Source organism: Xyrauchen texanus, chromosome 47 (genome assembly GCF_025860055.1).
Source record: "Xyrauchen texanus isolate HMW12.3.18 chromosome 47, RBS_HiC_50CHRs, whole genome shotgun sequence".
NCBI classification, from domain to species: Eukaryota; Metazoa; Chordata; class Actinopteri; order Cypriniformes; family Catostomidae; genus Xyrauchen; species Xyrauchen texanus.
The window spans coordinates 20,051,757-20,075,717 of record NC_068322.1 but is presented as its reverse complement, the minus strand read 5'-3'; the positions used below and the strand labels follow the sequence as shown (position 1 = coordinate 20,075,717).

The 23,961-nt window shown below is 39.1% G+C and overlaps 1 protein-coding gene across 3 annotated transcripts in view; it reads left to right on the top strand.

Annotated features, from left to right (window-relative positions):
* Positions 1-23,961, top strand: part of LOC127638912 (USP6 N-terminal-like protein) — an 88,193-nt gene that overhangs the window by 22,606 nt on the left and 41,626 nt on the right. Inside the window, exon 1 of one of the 3 annotated variants that reach the window (XR_007969907.1) lies at positions 12,755-13,159. The exons of 1 other annotated variant lie outside the window; for it this stretch is intronic. Coding sequence is in view for 1 of the 2 variants with exons in the window: in XM_052120666.1 (XP_051976626.1) it covers positions 13,096-13,159 (64 nt within the window). In the remaining variant the exon portion in view is untranslated. Of the gene's footprint in view, positions 1-12,754; positions 13,160-23,961 lie in introns of those variants that run through there. One more of the 3 variants, XM_052120666.1, reaches the window with a different exon arrangement.

The following is a 23,961-nucleotide window of genomic DNA, read 5'->3' as shown; positions in this document are numbered from 1 at the left end:
CAACATTAAAACCACCTGCCTAATATTGTGCAGGTCCCCCTTGTGCCGCCAAAATTATCTCAGAATAGCATTCTTAGATTATATTCTTCTCAACACAATTGTTCAGAGCAGTTATCTGAGTTAAAACGTTGTCAGTTCGAGTCAGTCTGACCATTCTCTGTTGACCTCTCTCGTCAGCAAGGCATTTCCGTCCACAGAACTGACACTCACTGGATGTTTTTTGTTTTTTGTTTTTGGCACCATTCTGAGTAAATTCTAGAAACTGTTGTACGTGAAATTCCCAGGAGATCAGCAGTTACAGAAATACTCAAACCAGCTCATCTGCCACCAACAAGGCTGCTGTGGATAAAATCATGCAGATATGGGTCAGGAGCTTCAGTTAATATTCACATCAACCATCAGAATGGGGAGAAACAGTTATCTTAGTGATTTGGACCGTAGCATGATTGTTGGTGCCAGATGGGCTGGTTTGAGAAATATCTGTAACTGCTGATCTTCTGGGATTTTCACCCACAACAGTCTAATCTGAGATGCAGGTTGGCGCTGTTTTGGTGGCACGAGGGGGACCTACAGAATATTAGGCAGGTGGTTTTAATTTTGTGGCTGATCGGTGCACAAGTCTAGATAAACTAGTAAACCACACTAATCAACTAGTTGGTTATTGAACAATTAATTGACCATCTTGACTATCCCTAGGCTATTTTTTGACCTTGGTCATGAGTTGTTTTGATGCAGAGCGAGAGTGTATGTGTGTTTGTTTGTGTTGAGTTAATTACCCTCATTACCCCATGCTTGTATCCCAGTGAGTGGCAGCACTAATTAGCAAGATGACTCATACAGGACAGACTGATCTCTATAAATGTAAAAAGAGACGGAAGGGGGTAGTTATAATGAGAATGATACTCTTTCATTTTTTCCCCACCAGTTTTATGTTTTTCTTAATCTGTGATTGATTAGATGCTGTTTATGATTGATCTGAGTGACAAAGGGTGGCTTTCCCAGCCGCTAACAGAAACTGGATTTTACAGATCATATGGTCACAAATGCTTATAGAATACAAACAGAAAATTTTATTATGAGATTGTATTATGCCCTCAAAATATTCTGCTCTTATGATAATTATGTTGCAGTTTTGCATGTCAGTGATCTTTTGAACTAGTTAGTCTGCATAAACCTTCAGATTAACATTTAATTGCCAAATGCTGGTTCCACTTATTGACATTCGAAACAAAGCTGATTTGGAAAAAATAAATGTTTTCTATATTTCTACAGCACAGACTAGCAAAAGGCATTTGTTTTGAATGTGAGTGGTGTTTGCCTGTGCTGAACTCGCCGCCAGAATACTTTGGTTTTGCTAGGTGGTTGCTAGAGTGTTTTGTCGTCCACCAGGCGAAGTGTGAGCAATAGTAATAGTGATGCCTGCCTTGGCAAACATTACTAATAAATCTCTTTCTTAAGCTGACTTTGAGCCACCCAAAGCTCTGTTATTAAAGAAACATGCTGTTATGTGACTTTAATCCAGATGCCCATGGTTTGATGTTGAGCATATGGGTGTGTTTGCTCAGCTAACTAGATGGATGATCGTAGGAAGGAAGTCACTCAGGAATGTGGTTACATTTCACAGTAAACAGTGGAACATGAGGAAATGGATCCTGTGCCCTTTTGGATACACACACACACACACACACACACACACACACTGAAACTACACACTGAAATGTGAAAATGGTAGTTTTGTGGTGATCTGACAGTTACATAGACTTAGTTGACTCAAAAGCAGTTGGCTTCTTGTTTTCAAGTTTTGAGTGTATCCTCTTATTTTTTCTTCATTAGTATGGTTCAAGGGTGTATGTGAGACTGGTGCACACACAAACTCATAGGTGCAGGACACTGAAATGATCAATGCTCACATAAATTCCCCTTTTACATGTAGTCAGTTCCTGCATGCACTTCCTCATAGGCAGGCCTGGGTTTTTCCTACATCAGAAAAGGTCTGGTGGTGACTTCCTGAGACCAGAGTGTGACTGCTGTGTGCATTTTCTATTTCCCTTTTTGATTTGTACGTAGTAGCATCTAATAAACATGCAAAAAAAAAATATAGTTTTCCTAAAAATGTATGTCCACAAACAGGGACAATGGGACTAGGCTGTGAAATATTTAAATAATACCAAGCTGTAGAAAGGTTTTGTCTTGATTTGACTTTCGTGTTGCATTGTTTTTTTTTCTTTCTACTTTTGCAACACAATCTCAATGTTCTCTCTTTGCACTGTCAAACAAACAATTGATATCCAGTGCTGAAGCATTTTACCAATCAGAAATGAGCATAAATCATTCTGATTCAAAGTAATGGTCAGAATTGTCCAATCACAGCCAACCATGTTAAATAAGATTATACATTATACATTCTGAAACTATGTACTAAATAAAATTGCACCATGTCTGCAGCCTGAAACTGAATTTTTGATCAGATTTTAGGAGAGAATGCCGTTAGCTGTATAGGAAAGCTATAGGATGCTATATATTGCATATGTACTTGCACTATGTTTAGTGAATGACTTAGGGGGCTTTCACACTTGGTTCGATTGCCTGTTCCGAACCCGAGTTCGATTGCTCCCCCCTCCTCCCTGCCCCTGATGGACAGTGTTCACATTATATATTTGTATCTGAACCGCGGTGCGCTTGCGTCATCAAGCTGCAGCTGGTGCGTAATCGTGTTGCTTGATAACCGCAAAATGAAAAGGCATCAAAATTCAATGAATAGACTTGCTCGGTTCACATTTGTTCTTCTTTTTTTTAACCTTTGGTTTTGTTTTCAACATCAAGATACAGAAACACACTTGCGTCTGTCTGCCGCAAAAATACTGAAATCGTTCAAAAGACAGCGGGCTGTCCGCCGAAGACAATTTTTGCGAAGGCAAGCAGAAATCATCTCTCTGCTTGCAGTGCGTGTGCGTGTGCGTCAATCCCGCTTTTCGTCAAGGTAAGTGTATACACACACACACACACCCATCAGCCCATACAGCTAACAAGGTTTCAATTTCATCGGAAGACCAAAGTAAACCCTTTCCGCTCATTTTGAAAGTGACGCGTGTGAGACTGACGACCACATTATACGTCATCAATAGCGGTTCACTTCCGCGTTTGGTTCGATTGCATTCATATCAGCAGCGAACCGTACTGGAGTTCACATGAACCGTACCCCAGACCACCTTTTTAAGCGGACCCGAGTACGGTTCGCGGGTGCGCACCCGAGTTCGGAAGACAGCGTTCACATCATCCAAACGAATCGAACTCTGACGTCATTCGAACCCGGGTGCGCACCAAAAGTGCTAGTGTGAAAGCCCCCTTAACCTCAAGTGTGCTGTCTGTCTGCACTGGTCTCTGAACCGTTTGAAATGTATCTTATTTTGTATCCTTACTCCATATAAAGCCTCTGAAATCAAAATGTTCAGCTTTTGGATGAACCCGTTGATTCTCAATGTGATTATGCACTGTAAATATAGTATTCTAAGGAAAATAGCGCTGAGAACACAATAGTGTACATTGTTTTTAGCAGCGTGGTTTCGCGATAAATGGCTCAAATAAAAAATAATAAAGGCGTATCAGATAAAACTAGAGACTCTTGTTAAAAATGGTATTAGGTTTCTTACCAGATGTAGTTTTATTGCTGTTTCTCCGCTGTGTTCTGTGCCATGTTTTGTCACATGACTCTGTACATCGGAAGTTTATCCTTTTACTGACAGCCCAGAATCTTCTGAACTGAAATCAGTCAGTTTAAATGAATTTAAATGATGTGTGTATAGCGAAGCCAAAATACAAAATCAATGCATGTGTATGCAGGATCGCACATGGCTAAATAGAAATATGTAATTGTCAACAAAAACAACGTTCTTTTCTGATTTTCTTTTTTGACGATTTGCTATAACTTTCACTAACCATTTTTTTCTACTAGAAAAAAATGGTTAAATGTGTGTGTATGCTAGAAGTTTGTTGTATCAACTTTAGGAGTACACTAGCATTTAGATGGACTATAATCCACAATACTCCAATTTTGATTCCACTGTATGTTTAAAACAACCAATCATTGTAGAGAACTTTCACACTGCAAGTAAAACGTAACACTGATGATGAGAGAGTGGCAAACATGATATGACATTGTTCTCTCTATCCACTGTCCCCTCTCTGTCTCTCTGGCATTTGGCCAGTAGAATAGAGTAAATAAAAGAGGGGAAATCCATGATGGCCTTTTTGATAAGCGCATTATGAACTCCATCTCAGAATCTCTGATCACTGTGTGGTGCAGAGAGATTTCACTGTGCCTCTGCATATCTCAATCAAATTAATCCATGCTCCAGCATACATTATTAAAGATCAGCTGAACCACGTGGTATAAAGCATCCCGGGACTCTAGGCTAATAGTGCTATCACATGAACACTCCATCACCTTTGTTAAATCTTACATGCTGAGTGTTCAGTCCACAGATCTGACAGTATAAATGCTGGTTTTATTGCTGCTCTCTCCACACTGATCAGATCCAACTGACATAGAAACAGCACATGAAGATGATTATAACCCAGTACTCTTCGAGGTCCAAATATAGACCAGTATCAGACACCTTAAGACCCACACCCAGAACAATACCAGACCCCTCGATGCCCAGAAACAGACCAATGCCAGATACTATATGATCCATACCCAGACCACTAGTCACCCTAAGACCCAGACCAATACCAGTCCCCTCAAATCCCAGTAAGAGATCAATACCAGTCCCCTCAAAGATTAGATAAAGACCATTACTAGACACCCTAGGACCCTGACCAAATGCCAGACCCCTTGAAGCACAGACCAATGTCTTACACCATAAGATCCAATACCAGACACCCTAAAATCCATACCCAGACCAATACCAGATGCACTAAGACTCATATTAACACAAAACTCTTCAAGGCCCAGAAAATTGCCAATACCAGACACCCAAAAACCCATACACAGACCATTACCATACACTAAAACCCATAATCAGACCAATACTAGATACTATTAAGACCCAGATACCAATACCAGACTCCTTAAAACCCACATACAAACTAATACCAGACACCCTAAGAGCCAAGCCCCTCCAGTCTTAGATAAAGACCAATACTAGAACCCATAGTACCCATAACCAGACCAATAAAATACCCTTCGAAGCCAAGATACAGATTAATACCAGACCCCTCAAAGTTTAGATAATGACCAATACTAGACCCTAAAGGACCCATACCCAAAGGACCCAGACCAATACCAGACCCCTCAAAGCCCAGATACAGACATATGCCAAAACCCTAAGACCCATACCCAGACCAATACCATGTTCCTCAAGGCCAGCTACAGATCAGATTCAGATCAATGGACAGTCTATGTCTGTGTGCATCATTGCGAATGTGCCTGCCATTGACCACTAAAAAGTATAACAAAGTAGCACTACACATTTGCATTTGCTTTTGCTTGCAGTTAAAAGAGTATACTTTGAAAAGTATACCTGGGCCATAAGACCTATATCCAGACAATTACCAGATACCCTACGATCCATTCCCAGACCAATACCAGATGTGCTTAAACTCAGACAAATACAAGACCCCTCTGGCCCAGATTAGAGGTCTGCATGGACCTTTAAATGAAACGACCCGTACCCGAGAATGTGTAACCCTAACCGGTCTGAATATTACAATCAGATTTTAAGGCCGAACCCGAAATCGCTTACTATCTCATTTCTTCTCCTAGCAAATAATGTTGCAATAGGGTGTATTTATATAGACAACATTTGTAACAGTACTGAAACAGTAAACATACAAAGTTTTAACAAGGCACAGCAGCCCCTTATTACACTAGTGTGTGTGTGTGTGTGTGTATGTGTATGTGTGTGTGTGTGTGTGTGTGTGTGTGTGTGTGAGCGTGTATTTATCACTTTGTGGGGACCAAATGTCCCCATAAGGATAGTAAAACCCGAAATTTTTGACCTTGTGGGGACATTTTGTCAGTCCCCATGAGGAAAACAGCTTATAAATCATACTAAATTATGTTTTTTGAAAATGTAAAAATGCAGAAAGTTTTCTGTGAGGGTTAGGTTTAGGGGTAGGGTTAGGTTTAGGGGATAGAATATAAAGTTTGTACAGTATAAAAACCATTATGTCTATGGAAAGTCCCCATAAAACATGGAAACACAACATGTGTGTGTGTGTGTGTGTGTGTGTGTGTGTGTGTGTGTGTGTGTGTGTGTGTGTGTGTGTGTGTGAGAGAGAGAGAGAGAGAGAGACAGAGAGAGTTTTTTTGATCAGCAGTCTGTAATCTGGCTGGCTAACTATTGAGCTATCTAGCTAGCTGTCTGTCCATCGGTGTATTTCTATCTTTTTGTCTTTCCTTCACTTTTATTGCTCAAGTTTAACGTTTGTGCAGTGTTCTGTGAAAGAACAGGTTACAGTAACTTTAAAGGTCCAAAGATAGACCAGTATCAGACACCTTAAGACCCATACCCAGAACAATACCAGACCCCTCGAAGCCCAGAAACAGACCAATGCCAGATACTATATGATCCATACCCAGACCAATTCTAGTCACCCTAAGACCCAGACCAATACCAGTCCCCTCAAATCCCAGTAAGAGATCAATACCAGTCCCCTCAAAGATTAGATAAAGACCATTACTAGACACCCTAGGACCCTGACCAAATGCCAGACCCCTTGAAGCACAGACCAATGTCTTACACCATAAGATCCAATACCAGACACCCTAAAATCCATACCCAGACCAATACCAGATGCACTAAGACTCATATTAACACAAAACTTTTCGAGGCCCAGAAAATTACCAATACCAGACACCCAAAAGCGCAGCCCCTGATTACACTAGAGCAGAAGGGGAAAACAACTTTGCCTTACCATTTATTTGCTGAAAATTCACTTAGTCCAGAACAATCTGGAATAATATGAAACAATGCAACAGTCCCCTCTATGCAGCCTGAACATGTTTAGAATGTTGAATCTTTGTGACTACTGCTCTAAAAAATATCTAGACGCAGCACAAGAATGAAACAGCACAGGTGTCTCGATATGCGTTTTGAAAATGTGAAGTTCTTTTTAATTTGACATTTAAAATACACTGGTCCTGCATGAGACGCTGAAGAAAAAGTGAGACACGGTGTCAAAGACATTCGTCCAGCATATCAATTAATAATGGGAATTCAGAACAGACGTGCACAAATACACATTCGGTGTGAACGGCCCCTAACTCATCCATTTGCACGTGTCTGTGAGTGAGAACCTGTGCACAAGCGCAAACAAGTTCAGTAAACCTGTTTATATTTTCATTAATTACAAACCCGACCCCAATCCAAAGTTCTACTTGAAAAACTGACCCGAAGCCGGTCCGTTTCTCAGGTCCCATCGGGGTCGGGTTGCAGACCTCTAGCTCAGATACAGATCAAGACCTTTTTGACCTTGGAGGTCATAAAATTAAATGTGCCGAAATACAATGCAGCCTTGTCTGAGTCTGAGTCTCATATCCAAACCAATACTTTTGTTTTTGTTTTAGAGTTTTGATACCTAATCCAAGGCCAAGTTTGTATGGTTTTAAGAAAACTCTCTCTTTTTGTTTCTATCTCACTGTAAGTTGCAGTGTTCTTAGGTTATACAGTCTCAAAGCCAGTGACAGAGAGCCACAGGTGTGTGTGTGTGTGTGTGTGTGTGTGTGTGTGTGTGTGTGTGTGTGTGTGTGTGTGTGAGAGACCGAGAGAGTTTTTTGACCACCAGTCTGTAATCTGGCTGGCTGAATATTGAGCTAGCTGTCTGTCCATCGGTCTATTTCTGTCTTTTTGTTGAGCTTCCTGCCTGTCTACCTTCTTTCCTTCACTTTTATTGCTCAGGTTTAACGTTTGTGCAGTGTTCTGTGAAAGAACAGGTTACAATAACTTTAAAGAACACGCCAGGAGCCTTGCAAAGGTATTATTTATAGTTGTGGTAATGCTGAAGTTGCACTGCATTATGGTTAGCTGAGGGTTGTGTAGTAATTTAGATACAGTCCAATGATAGCTGTGGTCAAATCCGTATTCAGTCATTGTGTTACTGGTGTTATTTTGTGGTGAGCAGTGATGATGTAACACTGATGTAAGGGTGTCTGGGTGTTGTGTGCTTTTGATGCTTTCAGCACATTTGTGGGAGGTAGAATGAGAGCCAGAGGAGCCCTTTATGAGAGATTGATTACAGCAGCGTACATGCCGCCAGATTTCTGTGCAACACACACACGCACACATCATATATGACGTATTTTGATAACACACTGTCCTTGAGCAAGATCAGGCGCTGTGAAAGGCAAACGTGGATGAATAGCATGCTTAGAGCTCATCTTATGGAGTTTTGTGTTCCTTGCAAGTCCCATTCAGCTTGCTCTCAGGGGTTCTAAATACAATTATTATATAAGTATTTGATTTTTAGACATCATTTACAATCATAGTTAATCAGACTTCATAATGATCACTCTAAGACTTTATAGATATTGCAGTTTCATTTTTTGTTAATGCGTGATTTCCCATAACGCTGCTTTGAAACGATGTGTGTTATAAAAAGCGCTATACAAATAAAAATTACTTGACTAATAGGTGTGTGTATATGTGTGTGTGTGTGTGTGTGTGTGTGTGCGTGTGCGTGCTTGAATGTATGTAATGTCACTGTGGGGTTTGGTCTGTTTTATGATTAAAGGGATAGTTCTCCCAAAAATGAAAACTCTCTACTTATTTACTCACCCTCAAGATATCCCAGGTGTGTATAACCTTATTCTTCACCAGAATACATTTGAAGAAAAATATATTAGCTCAATAGGTCCTTAAAATGCAAGTGGATGGTGATCTAATATTTGAAGCTCCAAAAATCACCGACAGCCAGCATAAATGTCATCCATACACCTCCAGCTGCTAAGTTATCTGTCTATCTGTGGGGGTTGGGAATAACCAAATTTGTTCAGTGACGCGTCCTGCCTTAAAATAAAGTGTTTAATAGGAGGTTAGCTAACATTTTAAATTTGATTATGGGAATAAATCAGGAATCTCAATGGGAATAAAAGTTGTATCTTTTCATACGAGCCTTACAATATCTTACAGTTGAACCATTTCGTACAATATATTACAACTTGTCATGAGAATGTTGTTCTCGCTCATTGTTTCTTTCTCAAAATTACAAAATAATTGTTAATGGCATCATTAAGAAATGGTAATCATTGGGGCCTGGGAAGCTCAGCAAGTAAAGGCGCTGACTTCCACACCTGTTGTCGCAAATTTTAATCCAGGGTGTGCTGAGTGACTCCAGTCAGGCTTCCTAAGCAACCAATTGGCCCAGTTGCTAAGGTTGGTAGAATCAAGTTGGGTTAACTTCCTTGTGGTTGCTATAATGTGGTTCTCGCTCTTGGTGGGGTGCGTGGTGAGTAGTGCATTGATGCCGTATTGAATAGTGTGAATCCTCCACATGCGCTAGGTCAACAATCCACATGATAAGATGCGCGGATTGACAGTCTCAAATGCGGAGGCAACTCAGATTCATCCTCTGCCACCCGGACTGAGGCGAGTCACTACGCCACCAATAGGACTTAGGAATTGGGAATCGAGCATTCCAAATTGGGAGAAAAAAAGAAAAGAAAAAAAAGAAAAGATGTCCACACTATAGATTTTCAGTTGGAAACTTAATTGACCATTTCCTAGCGTAATGTTTCCAAATGATGCGGGGGTGCCAGATAGCGATATAAAAATAAGATGAATGTCTTATTAAGAACCAAATATGTCTTGGCAATAATGCAGCCTCAGTGGAATCCAAATCGGAAACAGAATCATTAAAATCCTCACAATTCTCTGACCGGCCACATATACAATCTTGAATATGCGATGACCTGTAAATTAGACCAGTATTTACATATTCGCATCAATTCATAAACGGAGACTAGAACTGAGGGAGAGAGAGAGTTAAGGGGAGGGGCTGTTGTAACAGATGCTCTCTAAATTAAAGCTGGAACTTGTGTGTCAGAGCACGAGCTGGGCTGTGAAGAATAAACGAGAGCGAGAAGGAGAATAGAGTAGAGTTGTGTTACACAGCTTGCTCTGGCTGTATTGATTTGACTGCTGGGAACAGAAAGAGAGAGAGAGAGAATTGTAGGCACTTTTACAGATGGTCTCTCTCACCTGACACAGTTTGAGGTTACAGGAGAGATGCAGGACCTTGTGTATCTGCGAAAGAGTGAAATGAGAAGAACTGCGAGAGCTAATCTATCATAGTTAAAGGACAATATTTGTGTGTGTGTGTGAAGATGTAAGCTACGAAGGAAGGAGACATGGACCCTCGTGTTCAGACTACTGTGACCTGCAGAAAGCAAATTTTGCTGGATATTTTTACTGGATACATTGCTGTTTAAACCCTATGTGCTGCTTTTGAATGGCTGGAGATGAAAATCTGGAGATGATAACTGCATTTTGGATGCTGAGAAATGTATCTTGCGGTTTGTTTATGCATTATGAAGTAGTAATGAGTTTTAATTGTTCTTACGGACCGAAGCTACCCTTGGATGCATTATCTTTGCACATAAATTGAATGGAAAAAAATAGAAGTGATGCTTTTTTCAGTAATGTTTTTGCACGAATGGCAAGAATGAAGCTCCTCCGGCTTTGCCATATTCTAGTCCCACTCCCAGTCACGCCTTAAATACACGCCTTGGCTCCACCCCCTGTCTGATCATGCAGGTGCTGCAGATTGTTAAGGAGCTGGTGTCGCCTTCTCGCCGTCGTGCCAGTAGCAGGTTTGCAGGTGTGTATGCGTGCGCATGTGTGTGTGTGTCTTTGTGTGTGTCAAGGACACAGTAAAGTCATCTCTATTGTTGAAAGTGTCTTTGTATGCTGTTAATGGCATAGTTCACCCAAAAATGAAATTTCTGTCCATTAAGTGAATATAAATGGGGACTGAGGTTACCAAGCTCCAAAAAGGGCAAAAGTTCAAAACGCGTTCAGTTGAAAACATTCAAACATGTTGCATTTTGATCGGTCTTGAAACACATGAACCAATGGGATTTGGTGTCATTGATGTCAGACCCCGTACTTGAATAATATGCTGCTAGCATTCATTTGTTTTCAGAGTGACAGTCGAGGTGAAGATTTCCAGCAAATAACGTAACATAAGTGTCAGTCAATTATGTATGACATACTGTATATTGCACCTTTTAAATAGTTTTTTCTTCCGTTCTTTGTGTGTGCAATTGCTCCACAATGTAGCATCCATTTTGTAACACATCAATCTTGAAGCATGACAGACAGACTGCTGTTTTGAATTGTTCTGTCTGCTCACATATTTCCAAATGATGTGAAACTTTATTGATCAACCTTGGCATAATGTAGCAATCCACGCAAGTCCCCCTGCAAGCTGTGCTCGATTCAACTCCTGGTTACACAAGCATATGTTTGCCGCAAGGGTTTTTATTAAGGAAGTATGGTCTGGCATCCCTAAGCTAGTGTGAAATGAGGTAATTTCTCACTAGTGTGTGTGTTTGTGTCTCTTTTCAAATCAATTTTGCGTCTTGTATTTTTTTTCACTTCCTCTATCTGTCTTTTTTGCATATATTTATAAAATACAAAAATGTTCTATACCATTTGGCTTCACAGAAAATTCCTGATAAATAATGCCTATGTTGTTACATTTCCAAACTTGCTTCCTTTCATTTTCATAGCTTGCTCTAAGGGAGGGCATACACATTTGCATACTATCTGTCCTAGTATGCAAGATTAGAATTGTACACAATCCCGAATGTGCCTTAATGATATACCTGTTTAACAAAATTTTCCCACAGTCTCTTCAACTAAAGATAAGTTTCTTTTTAGACATTTTGACAGTTGTAAAAAGTGGCGAGGAATGCAAGAGCAAACCTGCCGCACAAATTTAAAGTCATGAAGTTGTATTGCAAATTGTACGTTTTTTTTATCTGCAATTGTTAACTTTAATGAATGAAAATTTATTAATTGTTAACAATGATAAACTGTAAAGGCATTTGCACACCAAACACAGATTTTCGGCATGATTTCTCATTCTCGTTTTGTGATGAAACAAGTCATTCGCACCTGGAGCGAACATTTGCGCTGAATTTTGCACTGACAGCAGTTACATAAATACTCAAACCAGCCCATCTGGCACCAACAAACATGCCACGCTCCAAAGCACTGAGATCACATTTTTTTCCCCATTCTGATGGTTGATGTGAACATTAACTGAAGCTCCTGACCCGTATATGGATGATTTTATGCACTGTACTGCTGCACACGGTTGGCTGATTAGATAATCACATGGATGTTTGTTTGTGCCAGATGGGCTGGTTTGAGTATTTCTGTAACTGCTGATCTCCAGGAATTTTTAGCTGTCTCTAGAATCTACTCAGAATAGTCCGAAAACAAAAAAAAAATATCCACTGAGGGGCAGTTCTGCAGACTAAATAATTCATCCTGTGTCCCTCAAACTTGACTATTTCTGCTTCTCTCCTTTTTTTGCTCTCTCTCTTTATCTTTTCTGCCTGCCCTTTTTCTTTCTTTATTTTCCTCTTGTTCTCTTTAAACATCCAGAAGCAGAAAACTTCATGAGTCTCATATGTTCTCAATTTAATCTCCTTTCTGTCTTGGATCGTTTTTTTTTTATCCTATGAAGGATTTACTGTACACTTAAGTCTTGCTGTGTATGTGCTATGTGTGTGATCTGTATAAAGTGTGTGTCTGATCTGTATGTGTGTGTATGTGTGTGTGTGTGTGTGTGTGTGTGTGTGTGTGAGTGTGTGTGTCTCTGTATGAATAGGCACTCTTGTTTTTTAGTCTGTCTGCTATGTAGTGTGTGGGTATAAAATGTGACGTGTCTCTGAAGTAAACAAACAGCTGTATTGTGAAAGCTCGTCTCGCTGCCTCTTTTTCTCCATGCTGTCATCTTCCGCAACCATTCCTCCTTTGTTTTCTCCTCTTTCTCTGCCTCTCTGTCATGTCTGATATCTGAACTGGATGCCTTTAGTTTAGATGCTGAAAGTTGACTTTAAAATGTTGAGACGGGAAAGCTGAGATGTGTGTGTTCGTCACACTCATGCAGACCAAAGATCTCACGTGTCGTGGAGAGAGTGAACCAGGTAAGATGCGATGACATTAATCACCTGTCTTTTTAAATAACCAACTTTTTGATATCACTACTTTTCATTGTGATGTCAGCTTTTATCTCTTGCTTTGTATCTTGTTAAAATGAGAGTAAAAGAAAGAGGTAAACCGAGATCGAGAGAATGTGCCTGTTGAAATACGTGTCATAAAGCCGACTTTACGTTGCGCAATGTGGTTTTGTGTTTGCTCTGACACAACCTTTATTACTTAACAGCTACGTTTGAAAGCAAAGTGTCACCGTAGGAGTGAAACAGCAATACACACATAAGATTGAGCTGTCAGACATTCGGTTTGTTTTCCGTCCGCGTGCGCCCCTGGTCTCTGCTCAATCCTGTCTTTCATTAAGGATGAAATAAGGATGAAATGATGTATGAGTCAAGAGGAGAGAACAACAGGCATGAAATGAGTGTGTCTGCAATCATGCCTGACATTACACTCTCTCACTTTCACTCCGATGAGAGAGAGCGAGCAAATGATGAGCTTGTGTTGAGAGAAAATAGGAATGTGTTTCTGTGCATGCTCATATTTCCAGCATGTACTCTTGTGTGTATATTGCACAACTATTGTTTAAAACTAGATGTTTACTTATTTATCAGAAGAAATGTGAATGGCGTTTGCCTGTGCAACACTCACTATAATTAGGGTGTTCTGGGTGGTTGCCAGGGTTTTATTTCTTGGTTACCAAGATGCTTTTCCAAACCCTCAGTGTGAGCAAAAAAATAGCCATGCTTGCTTTAGCAAACACCATTAAAAATGAAAGTAGCACTGAGTATACTTTATTCTCCTGAAGTAAAAACTGACCCTTTCATTAAAATCAGTTTGCATTCTCATGATTGAGATTGAGAGAAAGAAAATACAATGGCAATTTATTTTGTAGGCCTAAAACAACCCACTATGAGCTTTAGTGTTAAGTTGGTTCACTATAGCTTGAAGGAATGTTCCGGGTTACCTCAGTAAGTGTATCTCAGTTTGTAAACAAAGCAAACTAAATTGACTTTACTTTACTTCAGGGTTCCCGTGGTCATGAAAAACCTAAAATATCAGGGAATTTTAAAATAGGGGTGTACTGTCCTGAAACAGTCATGCAAATGAGGCGAATCTTAAAAAGGTTTTGACATTTCTATAGTAAATATATTTATTTCCATGTAATGCCAAGCTCTAAAACATTTCATTGGGTAGAAATTGCTCTTTGTGAGTCTCAATATTTCGTTTTTCAACTCCTTATCCAGTAATCCAATCACCTTGTGAGGGACCCCCTTCTACAATTTCTGAAGGCTGCGAAATATTTTCGTGTATAAAGACAAGAGAAAAAATAAAGAAGAATTGTATGTGTGGTATTATAAAAACAATAAAAATAATTCTCTTTTATATTCTTATTGTAAATTATCAAGATTATCTGTATGGATGCTCCACTGGCATCATTATAAACCATCAATATAAATGTTTTTTTTTTTTCCTATATCAGCATTGACATACTTATCAACGCATATGAAAAATTAATGGTTATTTCCAATTAATTACATCATTTGTGTTGTTTTTTTTTTTGTTTGTTTTCTATTTGTAAGATAAAGAAATAACATTCTTTATTTCTAAAACATTTATACCAAAATAAATGAAATCTGAAAAAGGAAAGCATGTTGAATATAATAAATAATAATATGAAATGTTAATGTTCTATCATAATATGTAAAATCTGAGTTCTATAGTTTAGAATTGCAAAAATGCCCCCCACATACATCGTTACAGTAAACGTAGTGGGAGTGGTAGTGGCGTAGTGGGCTAAAGCACATGTAACTGTAAATCAGGTCGCTGGTTCGATCCCCACGGCCACCACCATTGTGTCCGTGAGTAAGGCACTTAACTCCAGGTTGCTCCGGGGGGATTAATAATAATAATAATAATAATAATAATAATTCCTTGCATTTATATAGCGCTTTTCTAGGCACTCAAAGCGCTTTACATAGTATAGGGGGAATCTCCTCAACCACCACCAATGTGCAGCATCCACCTGGATGATGCGACGGCAGCCATAGTGCGCCAGAATGCCCACCACACACCAGCTATTGGTGGATAGGAGAGAGTAGAGTTATGTAGCCAATTCAGGGATGGAGATTAATACAATGCCATGGTAGATAGGGGCCAATGGGGGGTATTGTCCCTGTAATAAGTGCACTGCAAGTCGTTTTGGATAAAAGCGTCTGCCAAATGCGTAAATGTAAATGTAAACGTTTTTGTGTTCAACAGATCCAATCCATTTACATTAGTAATTAGTAATAGTTAGTAATGGTAATAGTTATAGTAATAGTTAGAACAATAAAATAGCTTTTGTACCTCTTTGTACGTTTTTAAAAACATAAATCTTAAGTAAAATTGTGATCTGATGACAAAATAAGGCAAGTAAGTGGCAAAATATTGGCCTATAGTTTTTTGTTAAAATCCGTATAATATCGGCCATTCATTTTCAAAAAGGTGCATCCGTAATTATTTGGAAAATATATCGCCTACTTTGTAGTACTTTGACAACGTCTACATACTAATGAGGAAGTATAAATATATAAACCTGAAGAGAAACATTTTGATTGAACTGAAATGGCAATATTGTGAAAATATTATATTTTTTTCTTAACTTTTTTACATTTATAAATACAATTTTTCTGAAATTGTCCACGGACCCCCTAGCACTCCCGTGGGATCCCCGGACCTCATGTTGAAAACCACTGAATCCAAGAAACTGGAAAACATCTTGGAAAAGTCATGGAAAACTCATTGAAATGTACTGTTCAAAAGTTATGGGAACCCTGTGCACTTACCATGGAAGTCTTTGGGGCAAGTGTACTGGAGGGTTTAAAAGCAGAAAAGTGCATGTTTTAATTCTTAAATAGAAAAACATGTTATTTGAACTGTAAAGTATAAATATTTGAACTATCATGTATAAATTGTCCATTTGGTGGACCACAACCAATGTAATTTTGCTCCAGTTCGATCCAAGTAAATAGTATTTTGTGGAGATTTACATCACAGTCCTTTCTGGTACCACAGCCTATATAGCACTAAAGTTAGGCTAGCATGTTTAATGGCTTTATATGGTCTATGACATGATTCACACTAGTCTCATGTTAACACATGTAATGTTTAATGTGTGTGTGTGAAATCATAAAGAACCAGACCATTGGATGACATCACAAGACTAAAAACACCCGTCTAAGATAATTTCAGCCTTAACAAACATTAAAATATACAGAAAAAAAGAAGAACATGCAACAGGAAGTGATGAGGGAGTTTTGAAGTGAAAAAATAGAAAAGTGTTTAAAGTGTTGATAAAAATAGCCAGGGAATGTCCGTTTGCCCTGCTTCCCACTAAAGCTGTAGGATTCTTTGTTATGTGGTGTCAGACAGTGTCAGTGCGTATGAGTGTGTATGACTGAAAGCTGGACGGCTCTTGAATCTGAGTGGCATCGTCTGCGTGGGCAAACATGCCAGGGTGAAAGAACGAACAGAGGACCATGTGTTACTGTTAGAGCATCTTTACACAGTAGAGACTTGTGTAAGTGTGTCTGCGAGGCTTTTTCTCTAATCCTAGTGAGCTCCCTACCTAGACAGCATTTCGTGTCATGATAGGTGTTTAAAACGCCTTTTGCTTTTGGATATTAAAGGTGCACTCAGTATTTTTTTTCTTCATATAAAAAGTTTTACTTCTAAAGGAATGTATAGTAATATTGAAACATACAGTGGGTACGGAAAGTATTCAGACCCCCTTAAATTTTTCACTCTTTGTTATATTGCAGCCATTGGCTAAAATCTTTTAAGTTCATTTTTTTTCCTCATTATTGTGCACACAGCACCCCATATTGACAGAAAAACACAGAATTGTTGACATTTTTGCACATTTATTAAAAAAGAAAAACTGAAATATCACATGGTCCTAAGTATTCAGACCCTTTTCTGTGACACTCATATATTTAACTCAGGTGCTGTCCATTTCTACATGATGGTTCTACACCTTCAATTGAGTCCAGCTGTGTTTGATTATACTGATTGGACTTGATTAGGAAAGCCACACACCTGTCTATATAAGACCTTACAGCTCACAGTGCATGTCAGAGCAAATGAGAATCATGAGGTCAAAGGAACTGCCTGAAGAGCTCAGAGACAGAATTGTGGCAAGGCACAGATTTGGCCAAGGTTACAAAAAAATGTCTGCTGCCCTTAAGGTTCATAAGAGCACAGTGGCCTCCATAATCCTTAAATGGAAGACGTTTGGGATGACCAGAACCCTTCCTAGAGCTGGCCGTCCGGCCAAACTGAGCTATCAGGGGAGAAGAGCCTTGGTGAGCGAGGTGAAGAAGAACCCAAAGATCACTGTGGCTGAGCTCTAGAGATGCAGTCGGGAGATGGGAGAAAGTTGTAGTAAGTCAACCATCACTGCAGCCATCCACCAGTCGGGGCTTTATGGCAGAGTGGCCCGACGGAAGCCTCTCCTCAGTGCAAGACACATGAAAGCCCGCATGGAGTTTGCTAAAAAACACCTGAAGGACTCCAAGATGGTGATAAATAAGATTCTCTGGTCTGATGAGACCAAGATAGAACTTTTGGCCTTAATTCTAAGCGGTATGTGTGGAGAAAACCAGGCACTGCTCATCACCTGTCCAATACAGTCTCAACAGTGAAGCATGGTGGTGGCAGCATCATGCTGTGGGGGTGTTTTTCAGCTGCAGGGACAGGACGACTGGTTGCAATCGAGGGAAAGATGAATGCGGCCAAGTACAGGGATATCCTGGACGAAAACCTTCTCCAGAGTGCTCTGGACCTCAGACTGGGCCGAAGGTTCACCTTCCAACAAGACAATGACCCTAAGCACACCGTTAAAATAACGAAGGAGTGGCTTCACAACAACTCTGTGACTGTTCTTGAATGGCCCAGCCAGAGCCCTGACTTGAACCCAATTGAGCATCTCTGGAGAGACCTGAAAATGGCTGTCCACCAACGTTTACCATCCAACCTGACAGAACTGGAGAGGATACCCAAATCCAGATGTGAAAAACTTGTTGCATCTTTCCCAAAAAGACTCATGGCTGTATTAGATCAAAAGGGTGCTTCTACTAAATACTGAACAAAGGGTCTGAATACTTAGGACCATGTGATATTTCACATTTTCTTGAACAGTTTTTCTTTTTTAATAAATGTGCAAAAATGTCAACAATTCTGTGTTTTTCTGTCAATATGGTGTGCCGTGTGTACAATAATGAGGGAAAAAAATGAACTTAAAAGATTTTAGCAAATGGCTGCAATATAACAAAGAGTGAAAAATTTAAGGGGGTCTGAATACTTTCCGTACCCACTGTATGTATGAAATCATGACTACTTATGTGAGATGAGAGTTCAGTCATATCAGTAACTTTATAAAAGCTACATGGGGCAGGGCGCCCTCATGGGGGCAGCCATGTTAGCCTCACATAACTAGCTGAATACTACTTGCTTAATCTCAGTAACTGCCCTGTTATTGGACATTTTCATTCTAATTAAATTAGGGCTGTCAATTGGGCAGAGAAACGAAGTTCGAATTTTTACCTTAAATATTTTAAAAATTCAAATAATATTCAAATTTTGAAGTCAGCTGATTTGACATTGTTTCCTTAGTCCACAAGAGGGTACATTAAATACAAATACAATACAAATGCAAATAATGTTCCCACCTTCATCTAATGTGCATAAAATAAATCATTAAAAAGTTTTAGTCAGTCATATTCAAATGTTAAGTCAAAAGTAAAATGAGGGTGGTGGGGGACGCTTCAAAATTTACTGATGCCACAGTATACTACCCCCAAATCAAACTTCAAAATAAAATTGAAACACCACATTGTTTTTATCAATAGTATCAATATTTACAGATAGCAGTGGTATTTGGCTGAACTCGGTGGTGAAGCGGCTCAGACTATGATCCCAGGCCAGGGGCTGTTCAATCAGACAACACAACAGACTGGAACTGAACGCGACGATCTCTAGACAAACACACATTTACAAGTTGAACTCATTTCTTGACAAAGCATTTAAAAAAACATATTGCTTAATCTGAGAAATGCTTATAAGAGATCAAGACGCAACGGCTAAAGACCTCCACCAACTGTAAGGGGCTGTTCACACCGAACGCTTTTGCAACCACCAACTTGTTTTTCTATGTAAACACTCGCTAGACGAACATCTTTGTTTCGCTTTGCTTTTGTTTATTCAGTGTCTCTTGCAAGAGCAATGTTTTTTAGATGCTGTGACTCACATTGAGACACCTGCTTTCTGTTTTTATTGCAAGAATGCGATTGATCTGAATTAATCGTCAGTGCATGGCACATATCCAAAATTCGAATACACAGTTTTAGCATTTGAATGTGCATTTTTTTTCTTTTCTTAAATTCAAACTACTGTGTTTGAATGATGCTGTTTCCATGCCACTAGATGTCAGTGTAAGCCAATGTAAACCACTTTGACATACTTCAAAAAAATTACTGAGTGAACCTTTAAAATTATGAGCACCGCTGCCAAACTTCACACCGTGCCATAACCAGACACGACGCGCAGCGTGATTAAAGGTATCTTTTCAATCTTCACCAGCTGAAACCGCAACATTGATGCAACCCATTTTAAATTCTAGTTTGAGGCTTTTTATTTTTATTTTAAAGCCTTGTGGAGGAAGTAAAACCTCTAAAACAGAAGACAGCCCCAACATGCTAAACAGCACTGAGGACAATAGCAACACTGTGCTATGCACATCTTCATCCTTTCAAAAATGCATCACAATTGCAGAATATACCTGGACAGCTGGATAAAAATACGATTCTTGAATTCTGTTGAATTGGTGTGAAATGCCAGAACACATAGACGCATGCGCTAACTACATCAAGGTCCTGAGTGCTAACTTTAGTGAGGCTTACCTGTTTGTGTGTGTGTGTGTAGGTCTAATAGCACTATCTGTAAACTGAGACTGGTCCCATTTCCAAAATTGAGTATAGCGCTATAGCCGCTGTCTTTTCTTGCTAATTCACTCTAATAGCATTAGCAAAGGGAAGCTGTGATTTCTTGGGTCTTAACACATGACATGAGCACGGTTATTCTGACAAATGAACATCATGAGCGTTTGAAATGCTTTTCATTTAATGGACAGCATTTCTGCCGAAAAAGGCCCCATTGGATCACTGTAAATACGCTCTTGCTCAGATGCGCTCAGTGTGAGCTGTCAGGCTGATGTATGGAGCGTGATCGAGAAAGTGTTGAGCTGAAACATGCTGCTGAGTGAATGCTAATTTGCCGTGGAGGCCCCAGAGGTTAAAAAGGGGCAACATTAAGACGTCCTGCCTTGTAGACTACTGTATTTAGTGTATATTCTACTGTATATGTAGAGTATATCCTTCTATATCTATTCTCTTTTCTCGTCTTCTCTTCTTGTGATCTAGTCTGTTCTCTTCTTGTTGTATTGCCTCTTCTCATCTAGTGTCTTCTCATCATGTGTCTAGACGTTTCGTTCATCTCTTCTTGGCAAGTTTCTTTTTTTTTCCTCTCGTCTATTTTTTTTTTTCATCTTGTCTCATTACTTCTCGTTTCTCATCATATTTTCTCATCTTGGGCTCAATTTGAGCGCTAAGTGCAGAACTATGCAATGCTTCATATAAGTCAGTGGTCATGGCCATTATGTTTTAGTATTTTCGGGCAAACATGGACTAAGTTTAGTCACAAGTATGTTTGTGCTGGCTCTTGAGCAATTTAATTCAAAGGTTCTTCTCCAGTTATTGCACCGTCAGCTTCTTATTATGCAGTCTATTCCCTCAAGCACCAGTGTAATAAAGAGAGCACATTCTTAAGAATTTGTTTGTGTAAATGGACTGTATGCAATGAATTAGCAGAATAGAATTATGTACTTATGTTATACTGTGCATTAACAGCATCCTTGTTGTATGTCAGGAATAAAAGGTTTATTTAGAGAAATACAAAAAAAAGTTAAACCAATAATATTTTTGCATTCAAGTTGCATTTCAAACTAAACAAAAATATTATTACAATTACAAAGATTCATAAATAAAATAATAACCACCTGCCCAAATCCAAACACTTTACCCTCTCCGACTTCTATCACTAGTCCCTTTTGCAGTGACTTAAAAATCACTCCATGACAACAGGTGGAAAAATAAAAATACATATTACAAAGTAAATACAAATAATAACATAATAATATTAATAATTTAAAAATAATCCTTGACCATGAAGTTTAACCCATATATAAGATTTTTGTTTCATTAAACGGTAAGGGTGTGACGAGATTAAAACGCGACGAGATTTCTTTTCGAGGTGAAAAGTTGTCTCGAGAGATGTTGTGATGTCAGCGTGATGGTGAACTTAGTATTGAAGATGCCCCTGCCACTTTTAAATCATTTGTGTGGCAACATTTTGGTTTTCCTGCGGAAATAAGAAACGGCGAAAGAGTAACAGACAAGATGAACACAATATGTAAACATTGTAAGAAAATAATGCCGTACACCGCGGCTAACACGAGCACTATGCAAAAACACATACAGAACCACCACAGCTCTCTACTAAAACTAGCTGCACCTGTGACAAAAATATTAAAAGGGCAAACAACCTTTGCATCTCTTCCACCGTCAAGTGCAAGAGCCACGGCAATAACGAGAGACATCTGCGTTTTCATTGCAGCTGATGTGAGGCCATTTTCTGTGGTGGAAAATCTGGGATTTCGGCGACTCCTCCGCACACTGGAACCGTCGACATGCTTATATTCTTGAAAAAGAACATGACCATATCTTAGGCTGTTCTGTGTAGTTAATTTATCTTTTTCATGCTTGAAGAAAAAATTTGTTTCTGTTTGCACTTGTAGTTTTGAGAGAGCAGTACTTTGATTATGGATACACTTACTGTTTGCATTTAAAGTGTTATTTCTGTTATTTATATATTTATTTTATTTATACTGTTATATTTTTTTATGTTCGATTTGTGGAAAGGAGTTTGCAGTGTTTGCATGTCCTTTACTGCATAGAATTCATTAAAATAGAAGTAAAATAACATTCATTACAAGTTGATTTCAAAATGCACCTAAATTGTTTTGCATTTTGTGATTTTCAGTTGAATAAAAGACTATTTTCTATTCATATATTTCATCATTGAGGATTTCTTAAAAATTGTGTAAAAATCTCGTCTTGTCTCGTTCTCGTGAACCCAATCTCGTGTCGTGTCTCGTCTCGTGGAGTAAGCGTCTCGTCACACCCCTATTAAACAGCTACATCAGTGATTGTCATGGACGTATTTTGATGTTCCACTGCATTTTCTGAGTTTGGAAAAGGACTTCATCACCACCTGCTGGTGGAATCTCCAAATTGCAAATGCTGGAACTGAGTTAAGACTTTGCGCTGAGAATAGTGGTGCCCCTGAAACATCTTAGCACAATGACTTATTTCTCAGAAAAACAGCTAATTTCATTTGGATACAATTAACCCACAGTTTCCACACATACACCCACAGATAGCGCAAACACTCCCACCCACTCCCACTTGCGCTTTAAGACGGCACGAAAATTTTCCTTAGAATTAGCGCTCTCAAAATTGAAATAAGGTGTTGCACACAGACTTGTGCTGTGCTTTGTCTCGTTGTCTCTTCTAACTTTGTCTCTTCTCGTCTAGTTTCTTCTTGTCTTGCGTCTTCTCTTTCCATCTTGTCTCGTATCATCTCGTCCAGTCTAGTTTTTACTCATGTCTCTTCTCATCTTGTATAATGTATTCTGTCCTTGTCTCACATCATCTTAGCATCTAGTTTCTTCTCATGTCATATTATCTTACCTATACTCATTTAGATTTTTTTCTCTTGTCTCATATCATCTCTTCTAATCTTGTCTCTTCTTGTCTAGTTTCTTCTTGTCTTGTGTTCTCTTTCCATCTTGTCTCATATAATCTCGTCCAGTCTATTTTTTTCTGTCTCTTCTAATCTTGTCTCTTTTCGTCCATTTCTTTCACATCTTGTCTAACGTCTTCTCATCTCTTCTGTTCTTGTCTCGCATAATCTTAGCGAATAGTTTCATCTCTTGTCTCATGTCATCTCCTAATCTTTTCTCTTCTCGTCTAGTTTATTCTCTTATCTCATGTCTTCTCATCTTGTATCATCTCTTCTCGTCTTCTTATCTTGTCTTTTCTCATCTTGTTTCTTCTTGTCTTGTCTCATGTCTTCTCATCTTGTATCATCTCTTCTCGTCTTCTTATCTTGTCTTTTCTCATCTTGTTTCTTCTTGTCTTGTCTCATGTCTTCTCATCTTGTATCATCTCTTCTCGTCTTCTTATCTTGTCTTTTCTCATCTTGTTTCTTCTTGTCTTGTCTCATGTCTTCTCATCTTGTATCATCTCTTCTCGTCTTCTTATCTCGTCTTTTCTCATCTTGTTTCTTCTTGTCTTGTCTCATGTCTTCTCATCTTGTATCATCTCTTCTCGTCTTCTTATCTCGTCTTTTCTCATCTTGTTTCTTCTTGTCTTGTCTCATGTCTTCTCATCTTGTATCATCTCTTCTCGTCTTCTTATCTCGTCTTTTCTCATCTTGTTTCTTCTTGTCTTGTCTCATGTCTTCTCATCTTGTATCATCTCTTCTCGTCTTCTTATCTCGTCTTTTCTCATCTTGTTTCTTCTTGTCTTGTCTCATGTCTTCTCATCTTGTATCATCTCTTCTCGTCTTCTTATCTCGTCTTTTCTCATCTTGTTTCTTCTTGTCTTGTCTCATGTCTTCTCATCTTGTATCATCT